This window comes from Rattus norvegicus, chromosome 17 (assembly GCF_021556685.1).
Source record: "Rattus norvegicus strain SHRSP/BbbUtx chromosome 17, alternate assembly SHRSP_T2T, whole genome shotgun sequence".
NCBI lineage: Eukaryota > Metazoa > Chordata > Mammalia > Rodentia > Muridae > Rattus > Rattus norvegicus.
The window spans coordinates 74,850,001-74,866,571 of NC_141550.1; the positions used below are offsets into that span (position 1 = coordinate 74,850,001).

General features: G+C 43.4%; 1 protein-coding gene across 6 annotated transcripts in view; it reads right to left on the reverse strand.

The window, feature by feature from the left end:
• The window catches only part of Sfmbt2 (Scm-like with four mbt domains 2), a 191,790-nt gene that overhangs the window by 104,893 nt on the left and 70,326 nt on the right, over positions 1–16,571 (reverse strand). For all 6 annotated transcript variants that reach the window (XM_087590777.1, XM_087590776.1, XM_087590779.1 and 3 more), the window contains 2 exon segments: positions 7,573–7,674; positions 3,822–3,969 (listed from right to left, as the gene is read on the reverse strand). In XM_087590777.1, coding sequence (XP_087446903.1) covers positions 3,822–3,969; positions 7,573–7,674 — 250 coding nt within the window.

Below are 16,571 nucleotides of genomic sequence, written 5' to 3' on the forward strand. Positions count from 1 at the left end.
TGCGTGTATATGTATGTGTGCATGTATATGTATATTCATATACACACATGTACATACACACACATATATACACACATGCACATACATAAGGATATCACATGAATCTCGGGCTGATTTCTAAGTCATCATGAAGTGAGGAATGAGTTTGAAACCCTGATTCTCTTGACTCTGTCTCCCAAGTGTTGCCATTTGTGTGTGGACTTACTTGTGTGTGTGTATGTGTGTGTGTGTGTGTGTCTGTCTGTCTGTCTCTGTGTGTGTGTTCTTATCTCTGTGTGGGGGTGTATATGTAGATTCATATACACACATGTACATACACACACATATACACACATGCACATACATAGGGGCATCACATGAATCCAAGGCTATCTCCAATTCATCATTAAGTGAAGCATGAGTTAGAACTCCTGATCCTCTTGACTCTGTCTCAGAAGTGTTTGCCATACTTATGTGTCTGTGCTTGCATGTGTGTGTACAGGTGTATTAATATACACACATGGACATACTACACAAACACATATACACACATGCACATACATAGGGGCTTCACATGAATCCCAGATTATCTCTAACTCATCATGAAGCAAAACTTGAGTTTGAACTCTTGATGTTCATGATTGTCTCCCAAATGTTTTCCATTCGTGTGTGTATGTGTGTGTGTTTGTGTGTGTGTGAATGTATTTGTATATTCATATACACTCCTCAACATACTCATAGACATATAAACTCATGCACATACATATGGGCATCACATGAATCCCAGGCTACCTGGTATTCAACATGAAGTGAAGCATGAGTTTGAATTTCTGATCGTCCTGACTCTGTTTGTCAAGTGTTTACCATTCGTGTGGGGTGTGTGTGTGTGTGTGTGTGTGTGTGTGTGTGTGTGTGTTTACACGAATATGTATATTCATGTACACACATATATACACACACATACATATTCACACATGCACATACATAGGGACATCACATGATCCCAGGCTGATTTCTACCTAATCATGAAGAAAAGCATGAGTTTGAACTCCTGATCCTCCTGACTTTGTCTCCCAAATCTTTGCCATTCGTGTGTGTGTGTGTGTGTGTGTGTGTGTGTGTGCTTGCATGTATGTGTATATGTATATATACATACACAAATATATATACACACATACACATACATAGGGGCATCACATGAATCTCAGGCTGATTTCTAAGTCATCATGAAGTGAAACATGAGTTTGAAACCCTGATCCTCTTGACCCTGTCTCCCAAGTGTTTGCCATTCATGTGTGTGCTTGCTTGTGTGTGTATGTGTGTGTGTGTGTGTGAGTGTGACTGTGTGTGTCTATGTGTGTGTTCTTGTGTGTGTGCATGGGTGTATTTATAGATTCATATACACATATGTACATACACACACACATAGACACACATGCACATATATAGAGGCATCACATTAATCCCAGCTATCTCTAACTTATCATGAAGTGCAGCATGATTTTGAACTCCTGATCATCCTGACTCTGTCTCCCAAGTATTTGTCATTCTTCTGTGTGTGTGTATGTGTGTGTGTGCTTTCCTGTGTGTGTATTCCTACATATGTAGATTCATTTACATACATGTACATACTCATACATGTATACACACATGCACATGCATAGGGGCATCACATGAATCCCATGCTGATCTCTAACTCATAATGAAGTCAAACATGAATTTGAACTCTTGATTCTCCTGACACTGTCTCCCAAGTATTGGGATTAGCATTGTGTGCCATCATGCCTGACGGAGTGCCAATCAATATATTATTCACTATAATACAACAAACGGTCAATAAAATGGAATTTTTGATAGGAACTAAGGACAACTGCTTAGGTTCTTTATGGAAAGAAAATTAGAATTACGAGTCACTATTTTGTGCCACTGTAATTAGACAGTTGACATAGAGGCAAGCTCGTGCTACAATAAAGTTTCCTTTACTCTTGGATCCTGCATTTTATAGCACAAATCCAGTGTTTTCCACCAAACCCTCCCTCAGTTTGGAAGCCTCCCTCTGTGAAGTCTATGGTTTATCTTTGGTATTGCATGCCCAGAAGGTGGAAAGCCTATGTATCCATTATGTTTAGCTTACTTGTGTGTATTTATTTAAGCACTGTTGGTAGGGCCTATACCACTGGCTGTCATTTATTGGATTAAAATGGTGGGATCAAATCTCTAACAGCAAAATCCTGAGGCTGGAAGCTACTGGAAGGTTCCAGTCCTTCCCAGCTTAGAGGGCTTGTCTCTAGAGCTGGGGGCAGATATATTGGCTTGCTCTTTTAAAAGAGAGCAGAGTCGAAACAACATAAAAACAGATCTGCGTTCTTGGCACGTCTCTCTCACATGCCTTCTACCGAAATTTTGTCGAAGACCAGGCACCATCCAATTGCAAGAAGGATTCACAGTTTTCAAAGCAATCTAAGCACACAGGAAAACCTTTGAAATCTCTCGGGTATATGCAAGTTATAGCTTACATATTCTAGCTATCAACCCCAATGTTCAATATTGAAAGAGACATAAAAAAAATCTCCTTTCACACATTAATAAAATTTGGAATGGTGTTTGCCAAAGCCTGCCAACAGGGTTTCCTAGCACTCAGAGTAAGAGAAGACATGATGAGATGAACAACCTCAAAAGGAAACCACTAAGCCACATTACAAAACCCACCAGTACCAACACTTCTAAAATTGCATTCGTTTTAACTACCAACATAAATAGAATCTACTCTCGTGAGATGAAGCTAGAGTCCAATAAACAAAGCCATGACTGTGGTGTAGCCATCAAGGTTTGGAAAATTACACCTTCAAACTGTAATTCACCAACTGCTCTCAAGCATATAGACCAATTACCCATGCCAATGTCACAGCCTGCTAGCATCTGCCAGCCCTGACTAAGGCAACCCAACTGCCCTGAAGGATGACTGTCTGGAGATGAGAGCCTTAGGAACGGCAACAAAGGGAAGTTTGTACAAGTACTCGGGATAGTGATTGCAAGGCTGCGATTCAGACAACCTCTCAGGACTTCAGAAATTATTTAACACAACTGAGCTTGGAGTTCCCTGGGGCAGGGCGCAGTGGGTGGGTGGGTGGGTGGTGGATGACTGGGGTTTAAATGAGATAATTTTTATGACCCATTTCAAAAGATAAAATCTTCCACCTGAGTGCTAAAATCCCTCACGTAGTAGGACATGAGGTTTAAACAGGACGGTTAACACCTCCTGTGTCCTCTACATCTGCAGAGTACTAAGAATATTGGTCTGCATTCCATGCTGATTTGCCCGTGTAAGTGCATAGCCGCTGTGCTTGCTACTGGCGCGAGCAAACACGACTTGTTTCTCAACACTCATCAAACCCAAGGATTGCTGCTCTCCTCTTTGCTCGTCGCTTTTTATCATATTATTGCGTTAGATTTTCGGACCCTAGGAATATCTGAGCAGTGGAGTACCTGAGACACCAGTCTAAAGAAATGCACCATTGACACTTTGTTGTATAGACTTCTCAGACGTTTTCGCATCTTTAACGTCAATGGCTGCATTTTGGTGCACGAATCACTCAGTACACGGCGCACCATCTAGTGGAGGAAGTGCCTTGCCATTGACCCTGATGATTAAGCCCCACAAACCTTCCAAGGGGTGGAGCTAAGGCAAGTTTCATGTCAATCAATACAGAAGAACCTTTCCTTTGCATCGCAGGTCAGTTCACACTGCAACTTGTCCAGATACACGCAATGACATCATTTCAGAGGCAAGAAGACACCAGCCCGTTCTACGCCAAGCCCGCACATTTCCACAGGATACGAACCTTTGGGAGGAGCGAGGTTGACTCCATTTTTAAGGCACCACTGTACTGGCAAAATCCCCAAAGAATCTGCGTGGCACAGCATTGTGAGTCCGTTAGTCTCGGCTCTTAAGTCATCAATGGCCACTTGGAAAAACTGACTGTTAAAAACCTACAGAAAGAGAAAAAGGAAATGTTAATTTCTCAGTGTTGCATATATACATCCTGACAGTTTCAATGACACTGAACATGTCTTATCAAGTTGACTTTAGCAGGAACCAACATTTCAATAGCTGTCACTGAAGCCAGTGGCTAAGAAAGAGGACTGAGTTTTGATGGTCACACAGAGAGAGAGAGAAATAGCTTAAATATACAGAAGAGAGAAAATGAAAATCAAAAGTAAAGACCTAGAAATATAAAACAAGGGCCTCCTATGAAGAAAAGCAAACTGACAGACAGACAACTAATTCCTGTCCATGGAAAATAAACTGGGTATTAAAAAGCCAACACCTCAACCACTATAGCAGGGACCAAACGCCTCAAAGCAGATCCTCCAACCCCTATGGCTTCATCCCTGGGAGACTCCTAGACCCCTGTGCATGACAGCCTTCAAAATACAACATCCTGTAGCCAGAGAGGAAATCACATTTGCAGAAAAACCTGTCTTTACTCCATGTTCCCCCCATCACCTGTCAGCTGTCACCACCAAAATATCAGATGTTCTTTGAGGACAGTGACCTCCTTTATTCATCAAATGATTCACAGAGGCATTGAAAATGTTTTGTATATGAATATACAATGAATGGGACAAAAATGCCAATGATAAAAATGAATGAGCAGGTCTAGTTGGTGGAAGTGTCAACCCAGCTAAGGAGGCCAAGTCTGAGAGGGGGGAGGGGAGGTATGTTCTAAAGCTTCCAACTCTCCGGGCTACAGAGCGAGCTGAAGACCAGCCAAGGCAAATTAGTGAGACTCTGGTTCAAAGTGAAAAATAGAGAAATAAATCTAAAGAGGACTAACGCAGCTCACTAATAGAGCATTAGCCCAGCGTGTGCCAGGCTCTAGTTTCAAGCTCTAATAATGCAAAGGAAAGGAAAAGAAAGAAACAAAGTTCTAAGGAGAGAGCAAAATCAGAGGCCTCACCGCCAACACACACAAGCTCGCACATGTAAGCAAGTGGCACACACGTGTGCGCATGCGCACGCACACACACACACACACACACACACACACACACACACACGCACCATACCTTTACAGTTATACCATGCTCTGCTTCCTAGCTCTCTATTACAAAGTATATTGTAAACTAAATCTATAAGCAAGAGTAGAAAGCCTGGCCTGCACCTCTGTGCACTGATCCCAGTAATATCTTTAACTGTAGTCACTGGGCAGTTATCTTTGAAAATCTGCTTTAAGAAGCATAGATTCAAGGTAGGCATGGTGACACAAACCTATAATGCTAACCCTGAAGGAGGCATGAGGATCAGAAGTTTAAGAACAGCCTGAGTCACATGAGACCCTGTTTAAAGAGTTTTTTTTTTTTTTAAAGGATGAATCGTGGCCAGATTTCTCAGGAGAACATTTCCTGATGGTGGAAAACTTAAAAACACTCTAGGGACTGGAGAGATGGCCCTCTGGTTAAGAGCACTGGTTATTCTTCCAGAGGGCCGAAGTTCAATTCTGAGCCACTGATCTGTAACTCCATTTCCAAGGGACCTGGCGCCCTCTTCTGGCTTGAGCAAGCACTAGCCATGTACATGGTGCACAGACACACATGCTAAAGTCTCACCCCTTAACACTAGGGCGCCTCTGCACTTAGCTGTGTCCTATCTTCTTCGGGGACTTTCAGGAAGAAAAATAAAATCCTTAAAGGAGCACCCGTGTGAAATTTTCATTGTAAAAAGTAATGAAAACACCGGGTGGGATATCCTCGAGCAAAATATCCTAAAACATAAATATATTTAATGTATTTTTTTTTTAAATCTCGGACATGTATACAATGAACTGTGATCATACCCACCGCTGGTATCCCTTCTAGTGGAACATATTCAATATATATTTATAAATACCTTCTACATGAAGAATATTCTAGTAAAGCACACATGGAGGTGTGCCTTGAACTTATCTGCTGGTCCTTAGAGAGAGAGCGCACGTTCCAGCGAGCTCACTAAGACAACAAATGGGCATCAGAGCACAGGATACGTACGGGGCAGAATGGCATTAAGCACTTCCTCTCCGGTACAAGTGCAGAGGAAAGTAACCTGCAAACGCTTGTCTCCCAGTGAGACGACATAAGGGGAAACGGCTGTGAACACTCAACCTGTCACTAAAAAGCTCACGTGTTTGCTACCTTTAAATTATCTTGATATTCAGTGTCTGAGAGTGACACCTTCCTTACTGGTAGCCTCAATTGGATAGCTTTTTAGTGACAGGTTGAGTCCTCGACAAGTCCACACACCCATTTAGAAAAAGGAGAAAGCCGAGTGCCGAGATTACGGTCGGTTTACATGTTCTTAATCTATTGTCACCACTAATTTTCTGAGACTGTAACAAATCGTGAAAAAAGAATGGGAAGGAAGGAAGGAAAAGTTCAAATATAATAATATTTGACTTACTACAAAAATATATCCACTTTCCTTTGGAAATAGAACTGCAATTGACCTTGAATCTTTAATCAAATTCTTCCTCTGAATAAAAAAGCGTCATTAACTGAAGACGCATTTGACAAAAAAAAAAAAAAAAAAATGTTCGGCTCGTCAGTGCCTCCTACCACTTAGCAAAAGCTAATATTTAAGGTGGGAAACGCACAGTGTGAATCTGATCGTCATCAGAACCACCGGGATTTCTCTTATGAAGAAGAGATGATCTCAATAATCATATAATCTCAAAAGACTGCCAGGCCGGCATAGAAGAAGCACCTCTGCACAGTGAAGGAAGTGCGTTTCGCCTGACAACCCTGGAAGCAAGTGACTTCCTCCTGCCAAGGAAAGCAGATGAAAAAAGAAAACAAAGCAAAAATGTTGGTTTATGAGGAAATAAGAATCTGCCTTCAGGAATTTTCTCAATTATAAATAGAGAGTCATGAAGGAGAAGCAGGTTATCGCTCTTGTGTGTGGCATATTGCCTGTATGTGCACACGTGTGTTTGTGTGTGTGTGTGTGTGTGTGTGTGTGTGTGTGTGTGTGTGCGCGCGCGCGCGCGCACTCCATGGGCAAGATTATAGGCAAGAGGAGGGCCTCACATGTCTTGACCAATATTATTTCCTAGAAAAGATTTATCACTCAATCTGGAGTTTGGGGTTTGGTTAGTTGGATTTGGCTAGGCTGGCTGGCCAGCAAGCCCTAGTAATTAATCCTCCTGGTGCTTGGATTCCAGGCATGCACCATCCAACTTTTAACCTTAGGAGCTGGGGATTTGAACTCGGGTTCTCATGCTTGGACTGCAATCCCTCTGATCCACCGAGCCATCTCTGTGGCACAGTAAGTTATGCTTGTAAAATGCAACTCACTGGTACACAGCTATTAAGAGAAGAACAGTCAGTCACTCTGTCGATGCTAGAAGCAGGAATCTGGTTAACTCCTCCGCCTCCTTTCACAGAAAGAATTTAACACAGAACTGTGAGGAAGGGACATTCATCTCCCCTTGGTTTGTCCATGGCGTATGTCTGTGAGCAGGTGCTTCTTGTAGGCACACACTGCATCTGCCTATCTTTGAGGACTTACGCAGTACGTCACTATAGGTCAAAGAGCAAAGAGCGAAGCAGAAAACCTACCTTGGTCACTGTTGCAGGATAGATATGAAAGGGATCATTGATGTGCAATGTCTCCAGCCGCATCCCAACTGTAAAGAAATGGCTTCCCAAGTCTGCATGGTCCTGCAGGGATAACGGTGAACAATATTAAAGGAGATGGCACCATGAATTAACTTGACAATGGTCTGGACTCTGTTCTTGAGCACTGTCTTGAGTGACTGAAATCTGATGGAAATAATTAATTCTCTCCATTTCAAATTTCTAATCATTGCAAGACAGTGTGGATTTAATTATTTTCTGCGGGCTAAATTACGTTTCCAAGGGAGAGGCAGCAAGCCTTCGCTGGCCATGCTTAAGTTTACATGGAGTGAAACAATTCGTGTGGCACTGCGTTGCCTTGATCCTGTCAAGTGCTCACCGCTGAAGCCACACAATAAAGGTGGCCATCGGTCATCTGAAACCCAGAAGAATTACCTTCAGGAAAAAAAAAACAGTGCCTTTTGCCACCAAATTACATGACACGGCATCCATCAGTGGGAGTCGCCTATTCTCCTTCCAAACATCTTAAAGGCTGGGCTGGTCACTGGTTGAGTCTATAACCCTAGTTAGTGCCTGTGAGAAGCTGCAGTTACCCTGGGGACATCTGAGCGTGAATCCTACTCAGTAAAGATGAGCTGTGTGTTTTCCTTTCCAATAAGTGCCTGATTGACCCCTCCCTGAGACCTGATGACTGAGTCCTGGGGTTCTCCTGCTTCTTCCAGAAAACAAATTTCAATATCTTCTTCAGCCACACAGCTATAGATGAGGTTGACCGGACTCAGAATATCAGAATTCAATCTTGCTGAACTGGAGGTCATCTTGTACTTCACACTTGGTGTATGTAGTCAAGGATAAATAAATAAATTGATGGTCTGTCCCCGGAGTAATAGCAGGTTCAAATAAAGCTTGCTATTGTCAAATACATCAAATGAATATGCAGCACAAAAAACAAAAACAGAACAAAGACAAAAAAACCCAAAAAACAAAGAACTACAACAACAAGAGCAACAACAAACCCCTGAGGATCTATCAAGTGGATTTTGAATGAATTCCATGATGCCTTCCATAGCCAACTCTAAGCCAACTCTATTAGAGAGAGCCGTGATGGCTTTGCCTGTATGTCAGCTCTAACCCAAAAGCCAATCCATTTGCTCTGTCTAACGGGAGACCAGAAGAGAGGAAGTCCTCTAGAAATTCTCCAGCAGAGGTGCTGGCAAGATGGTTCTGTTGGTAAAGTGCCTAATTCAAAAGCATGAAGGCTAGAATTCAGATCTCCGGTTCCCACATAGTACGAATGCCTATAATTGTAGAGATGGGCAAGTGGACACAAATGGATGCAAGGGCTATCTGGCCAGCCAGTTTACCTGAAAAGCTATCTCCAGGTTCAGAGAGAGGCCCTGTCTCAAAAATAAGGTAGGATGTTATAGAGGAAGATACCCAGTGGAGACCTCTATCCTCCGTATGTACAAGCAAGGATGCCCCCAAACACACACACTTGTTTCCCCCTCCCCCTGAAGGTGTTGTGACTTACACATATAATTCTATCACTGGGGAGGCTGAAGCAGAAAGACCATAAGTTTAAGGTGAGCCTGGGCTGCACATACTGAGTTCTAACTCCAGCCTATGCCACAGAGTCAGACCCTATCTCATAGAAACCAGAAAAACGAATTTTAAAAAATTAACTCTGTAACGTGTCACCATTTTGTCAGGTGGTGGGGGGAGAATAGAAATGTTCATAATACAATCACAAGCTCACTTTCAGGATACATACATGATACACTCGGGGTCTGAGTGAAGGGATTGATGCCTTGTCCCAAGAGGGGTAATCACAGGAGATGCAGTCACATGTTGGGTGACATTCAAAGGACCTCACTCCATTCTAAACTTTCATAAGTTCCTTCAGAGCTAAACAATCAACACTTTATAAAAATTACACGCAGAGGGGAACACCCTTGCATGCAGGTGGTGACTTCGGTTGTTTATAAGACGACCTTTACAAATTCCTTAAGAACTGACAATCAAACACTTTATAAAATTATAAGCCTAAGGAAAAAAGCAAGGAGAAACTCCTCCATACAGGTGTTGCTGCAAAACAAAGCACTTTCTTTGAATGGCACTTTAGAAAAATAAAAGGAACTCAAAGCAACAATCCAGGGATTTAATGTGAATTAACGCAGACTGACTAAACCAGGGAAGCAAACTGCAGGTGCTGAGGCACAAGAGATAAACACAGAGTTACTAATTGTCACCTGAATTAAAAGAGTAAAATCAAGGCTCCCCTGCAGACGCCAATGCCCCCAGTTCTTATGGGTGATATCTGAGTCACACTTGTGGATTTTGCAGGTAAGTGTTTTCCTCTTTTAAACGAAACTCTTTATCCTTTTATTCTGAAGTTACAATCAAATGTCCCTGAGTGTCCTCAACAAGTTTAAGTGGTTGTTTTTATGCGGTGTTGCAAAGACAGACCTGGGGTACTCTAGACACGTTGGCAATTATGAATGGCCCAGGAGAAGGTGCTGATTTCTCCAGACCCCTGCGCTTGCTTCTCTGGTGTGGTATATCCCTCTACTAAGTGTGCAAAGCTGCTAGGCTAGACAATCTTGCTCACTAATCATAGCAAATGGTCACTTCTTAGTTGCCTCTAATCTCTAGAGCTCTCTGTGGAATTTCCCATCTCCAGGTTCATTGTAAAAGAAGCTGTCAGCAATCTAGACTTCTGGTCTACCCCCAAGCTTAAGCCCTCAACTCCAGCATCTGTACCAGCTCTGCTTGGTACACTTTTAACTCCAATCTCTGCTCTGCCAGTAGAGACAGCTTTCCAAAGAGTGCTGTTCCACAGCCATTAAGACTTTCTGTCCCAGATCTTTAATTTGATATTGATCACTGACTAGAAAATATTTTTGACTAAGTCCACATCCATCCTACTACAACCAATGTTCCCAATATTACATTGAAAGTTCTGGGGTTCCAGGGAACTCTGTATGTAGATTAGTCCCTTACCTGATTCCTTATCATGTGCAGTTGTCTAGTGAGAACCAATCAATGGCTGCCTGTCCTCCGAAATATGTAGTGAGGTATTTCTTTCTCAAGGAATCTGAACTTGTGCTGACATCACCCCTCAGGTCTACGTTCTTAAGATCATTTTGGGGGGTGGTTTGGAGGGGTAATGTGTTCTGTACCTCTCTCTCTCTCTCTCTCTCTCTCTCTCTCTCTCTCTCTCTCTCTGGGTGTGTGTGTGTGTGTGTGTGTGTGTGTGTGTGTGTGTTCCACAAGTCAACATTAGCTATCTTCCCTCAAACACTCTCCAACTTTATTTTTTGAAAGAGGGTTTCCCACTAAATATGAGACTAATCAATTCAATTCAATGGCTGACAGACCAATGAGCTTCAGGGATCAATCTGTCCTGTGTCCCTACTCTTACCCTACTCTACCCCCAGCACTGGAGTCAGAAGCACATTTTTAGAATAATTAAAGAGTTTGACAACATCAAGAGCCCAGAGAAGTTAGCAAGGTTTTATGTATGCACTTGGACACTCTTAATCACGTATACGCTTACACAGAGAAGTATGGCAGAGGGTGGCTGAAACGATGGCTCAGGCATTGTCACCCAGTTATAAGAACTAGAATGAAATTTCATCACCCACATAATAAACCAGGCATCCCACATATGCCTGGAACCTGAACTTAAAGGCAGGGAGGTGGGACTGAGAAAGGAGGGGCCATGGGGCTTACTGGTCTCCAGCCTTGCTTAGAAAATGCAAAAGCCAAGCTCCAAAGGGGAGAGATGCTGCGTCCAGGGAACAAGATGAGTGCTGAGAAAGACAGTCACATGCAGTGCACACAGTCACAAACACGCACCACACACACACACACACACACACACACACACACACACACAGATACTGTACTGCATGAGATAAATCTTTTTAGTTCCAACGTGCCAGTTTTCTGTCTTTTGGGAAATTAAACATTGTCTAGGTTTCTCTTCAAGACCTTAATAATTTGCATGATTTCTAAGAATAGGCGTCAGTAAAATTAAAGGAAGGTTTTAATTAGTACTACATCCAAATTGTTATATAATGAACTCTGGAAACTTTACTCACATCAGCATATGTTACACTTTCTTTAAAAATCCATTTGTTTCATAGTGTTCCTTTTTTTATTTGAGGAATGGATTAATGCTCATGTACTCATTAGAAAATGACCCACATAATATTAATTTCATCAAGAAATGACATCGGAATGCCAGCATTTATTAAATCAATAGTATTATTATGTTTCAACTCCATCACGCTGATTTGAATTTAGCCAGTGAAATATTTGTAACAAAAATTTAATGAAAAAAATGTATACGCTTAACAGCAATAAGCTTTTCCATTTTACGCTCACAGCTGTAAAAAGCAATTTTTATCTCCAAGTGGTGCATTCAATCAAGTTAAAAAAATACTAAGGAGAAATGAAGTGCTAGGTATGCCACCCAGAACCACACAACTCACAAAGGGTGATTACGTCAGCCTACTTTGTGGTTAGGTCCAAAACTCACCCTAAACTGTTGTTTAAAAAAAGGAAGCAAAAAAAAAAAAAAAAAGAAAGAAAGAAAAGAAAGCCACATGCGCATTAGGGTATCTTCCACGGATTAATACCTGGCACCACGAAAGCAGTGGTAAGCAATGAGACAGAGAATGAGGAGGTAGCTCAGAGGGTAAACAGCTTCCGGTACCATGATGAAGACCTGAGCCCCAATCTCATGACACCCTTTAAAAACCAAGGCGTAGCATCGCGTATCTGTGATCCCAGTGGCAAGTCTGCAACAGGTGGCTCCCAGGAGCTGCCCAGAAAATGACATCTGGGTTCAGTGCGCAGCCCTCTCTCACAAAATAAGGTGAGCAATGAAGGCTAACTGGTGCCATTGCTGGCCTTCACAACAGCACTCACAGACGAATGTAATTAGATATGCACTTCCACATGCACACATAAGCGCACACACATACACAAAAACCACAGCAAAAATATACCTGGTATCCAATTTATATGCATAACTGAACACTGATTTCTGCTATTTTCTTTCTCCTAATTCTTTAGCTCACTTCCAAGAAGCCAAGGTGCCTTAAAGCACCAAGGTAACAATCTGGGCAATATGTGCTGAAAGGGGACAAGAATTGGGGAAGGGTGCCCTGTCAACGTCACACCCACCCTAGCCATCCTGGAGGACACAATTAACCAGAAGCACACCCCTTTAAGCTGGACACCCTAAATACAACTCCACTGTTGCCATGGAAACAGGAGACAAATTCCGAACTATCTTCCTGTAGCAACACCACCTCTCAAGAAGAGAGGAGTTAGCAAGGGACAAGGCCCCACTCAGGTGACTGACTGACTGCACAGACTTTTCAGGACCACTGTAAGTCACAGCTCCCCAAGGACCAAAGGCTGAGCCATCCAAGCCCCTCCAACTTCCACTTCTCCGAGGAGGAAAAGGAGAGGCACGAAGACAACTTAGTATCTTTGCAGGGTGAGACTGGCAGAAAAGTGTTCATGTCACAGTCTTCCCATCCAGGGTGGGGAAGGGGAGAAACCCCAAGAGAAGAAAGCCAGTTACAAACACCAACCAAAAGCCCTCACGACTAAGTGGTCAACACTGAGCAGATCACAAAGCAGCAGTCAGCCTGATGACAGATGTGCCCGATACACCTATTCGTTAAAGCGACCACTCAGCCTAGCATCAGGACAGGGAGACAGAACTGTGCGTTACAAATATGCATTGCTCAGTGACATAGCCAACTTCCACACAGAGGACTTAAGTTCCAGGAGAATGAATCTAAGAGTCCCACCTGAGGCAAATCATACATATGTTTCCCCGCTGTACAACCGAGAGAGAGGAAACGAAATAGACAATATGGACACCACGAGTGGTGCACAGAAACACAGCGCCCCCTCCCCCACACCCTCCATGACGATAAAGCCACAAAACAAAAGAAACAAAGCAACACTGGGCTGTGTCTATAATCCCAGCACTCAGTAGTATGAGTTCAAGGGCAGCCCCAGGGTAAATGGTGAGACCCAGTCTCAAACAGATAAATCAAGTTTAAAGAAATTATAGGGTTCAGAATCTTTGGCATGTCCTGAACAGATTTTTCTGTGCATGTATGTGCTGTTGTGAGTGTACACATATATACACACACACACACGTGCGTGCAGGTCTGATGGAAATCTTTGGAAGCATTCTTTTAGTTCTTCAGGCCCTTCTCTTCCTTTTGGGGTTTTTTTTTTCATAGACACCTGGAGCTTTGTTGCCTGACCAGTGAGCCCCAGGGGCCCACAAGCCTCCTTCTCCCCAAGACTGGGACACACAAGCTTGGACCAACTCTCTCAGCTCTTTCAAATGGCATGGCAAAGTCTTTACCAAGGGATCCCTCACCCCAGCAGCATGAACAAACTCCCAGTCAAGTTAAGGTGTGCGTGGAATCTTTCTATAAGAAAACACATGGCCATAACCAGTGACGCCCCTTCTCTCTGTTTATGAAACGTAACAAATTCAGAAGGCAAACAAAAAGAATGGATTCCTGGCACCATATACCAACCTGGATTAGCCACTCCTGTAACTTTATTTACAGACTACAGAGGCAAAAGGTGCATTTGACTCCCACAGTTACCTAGGTGTACTGTCGGATCTGCTGAACAGCTCTTCACGTCAGAGATGACAGAAAGTGAACCATGCGGGGTCGCCAACAGACCAGAAATCTTACTGAACTACAGTCTCGTGCTGTCTTATGAAGGATCACCAGCAGAATGGTACCCCTAAATGATCCTAATCATGGGCCTCAAACGGTTCTGTTGCCAGCAGACATTGTAGGCAATGGAATGTCATGGGGTGGGGACCCCATGTAAACCCCTGGTTCTGGTCATAAAGAAATACTGGGAAAATCTTAATACAGAGCATAGAACGCCTGCCAATGGAACAAAAGACTGTGCCGTGGGCTTATAAGCTTGCTCTCCCATTTTTTTTTTTTTTTGCTATTTTAGAACATAGCCCTTCTATTTATTAAAGATGGGATACTGTAAAACTTGTGTTACATGAGAAGCAGCCTCCTGCACCTCCTGTTTACCACACATTCTGCCTGCCTGCACAAAAAGGCTGTGTCAAGTGACCCCCACCATCTGGTTTTGAGGAAGAACGTTCTGTGCTGTTCACAATGTCAAGACCACCGGGAGAATTTCTTTCTCAGAAGACAGCTCCATTGTTAAATTGATGCGCTCAGTCCTAACAGACTTTGTTTTCAGATAAGGTTTCATGTGTCCCGGGCTTTGAGCCTACTGTGCTGGCCAAGTCTGGTCTAGAGACTCCGTATTCCACTCAAAAAAGCTGAGATTACAGGCATGTCATATCACACACAGATTATGTGGTGATGGGAATCGAACTCAGGGCTTGGTGCATGTGAGGCAAGCATTTTACCAATTGAGCCCTGTCCTAAACTCCCAGACTTTTGATCCACTAAGAACCCTGATGAAATCAAAATCCACTGTCCTGACCTCCATGAGAGCCACAGATATTGAGGAAGAATTGGTCAGATTCAAGAAGGAAAGCAATGAAAGTCAAACTTCCCAAACAAATCAGAATCCAGAGGATTAGGGAGGTGGCTGAATGGGGCAAGTACTGGTGTCGGAAGCTTGAGGACCTGAGTTCTAATCCACAAAGGCTACCAAAACCAAAAAGCTTGGCAAAGCAGAACTGCCCTCATAATCCATGTTCTGGCATGGCAGGGACAGATGGAGGCCTTGGGGCTCGCTGGCCACCTTGTCTAGCTGAACTGGTGAGGTCCAGGTTCAGTGCGAGACCATGTCTCGAAACCTATTGGGAAGAACAACTAAGGAACAAACAGAGCATTCGCCCCTGACCTCCTTACATGCATGCAGGCAAACACATGTGCAGACACACACGAGCTCACACACAGACAGAAAACAGGAGAGGTCTTAAAACTGAAAACTGACACACACTAGGTGAGGTGCTGAAGGGGACCCTGAGCTCTCTCAGCGGGAGACAAGCCCTTAACATTTCAAGCGCATGAGTGGTAAGATTTCCTTGAATGTGGTCTCTGCTTCTGTCAAGCTGAGATGCTTTCCTCAATTTTTAGCTCATCCCTAACATCCTTCTCGCTGTACCCAAGTCATTCCAATTCCCAGCCACAACTGACGCGGGGTATCTTCCTTATGAACTGGAGACAGCTGTGACTTCATCCCACAAATCACCCCAAGAAAGGGGCTGGCTGCACAGAATGAGATCCATTGCATCAAAATGCTTATTTCATCTAAAGTGTAAAAAATAATCAATAGAACGGCCTGGAAAGACTGCTCGTCTGTCTCACAATGGCGGAAGACTACGCAGTTTTCCGTAACAACAGGCATCCCAAATGAGTCCCTGCTGAATTCAAACATACATTTCCAGTACTATAATGGCAGAAACAGAAGTACAGTCCTGCCCTGCTCCCTGACAAACACTGATGACAGTGGAGACAGACAGACAGACACACATACACCATCATCATCATCACCATCATCACCATCACCATCATCATCATCATCACCACCACCACCACCACCATCATCACATCACCACCACCACCACCACCACCACCACCACCACCACCACCACCACCACCACCATCATCATCATCATCATCATCATCATCATCATATGTCTATGACAACTGATCAGGGCTGGAGCGATGGCTCAGTTGGTAAAATACTTGCTGCGCAAGCATGAGGACTTGAGTTTAGATCCCCCCACACCCATGTAAATTGTCAGACCAGGCAGTTGCCTCTCAGTCTTACAGAGATGTGTAAGAGAATACTACAGGGACTCTTGAAAATACATTTGAGAGAAAGAAAAATAGGAAGCGACCGCGAAGACAATCTGACCCTCATCACACGTGTCCCTGTAACTCCTCTGATCAAAATTACCTCGGTGTGTACAAGAGCTTGTC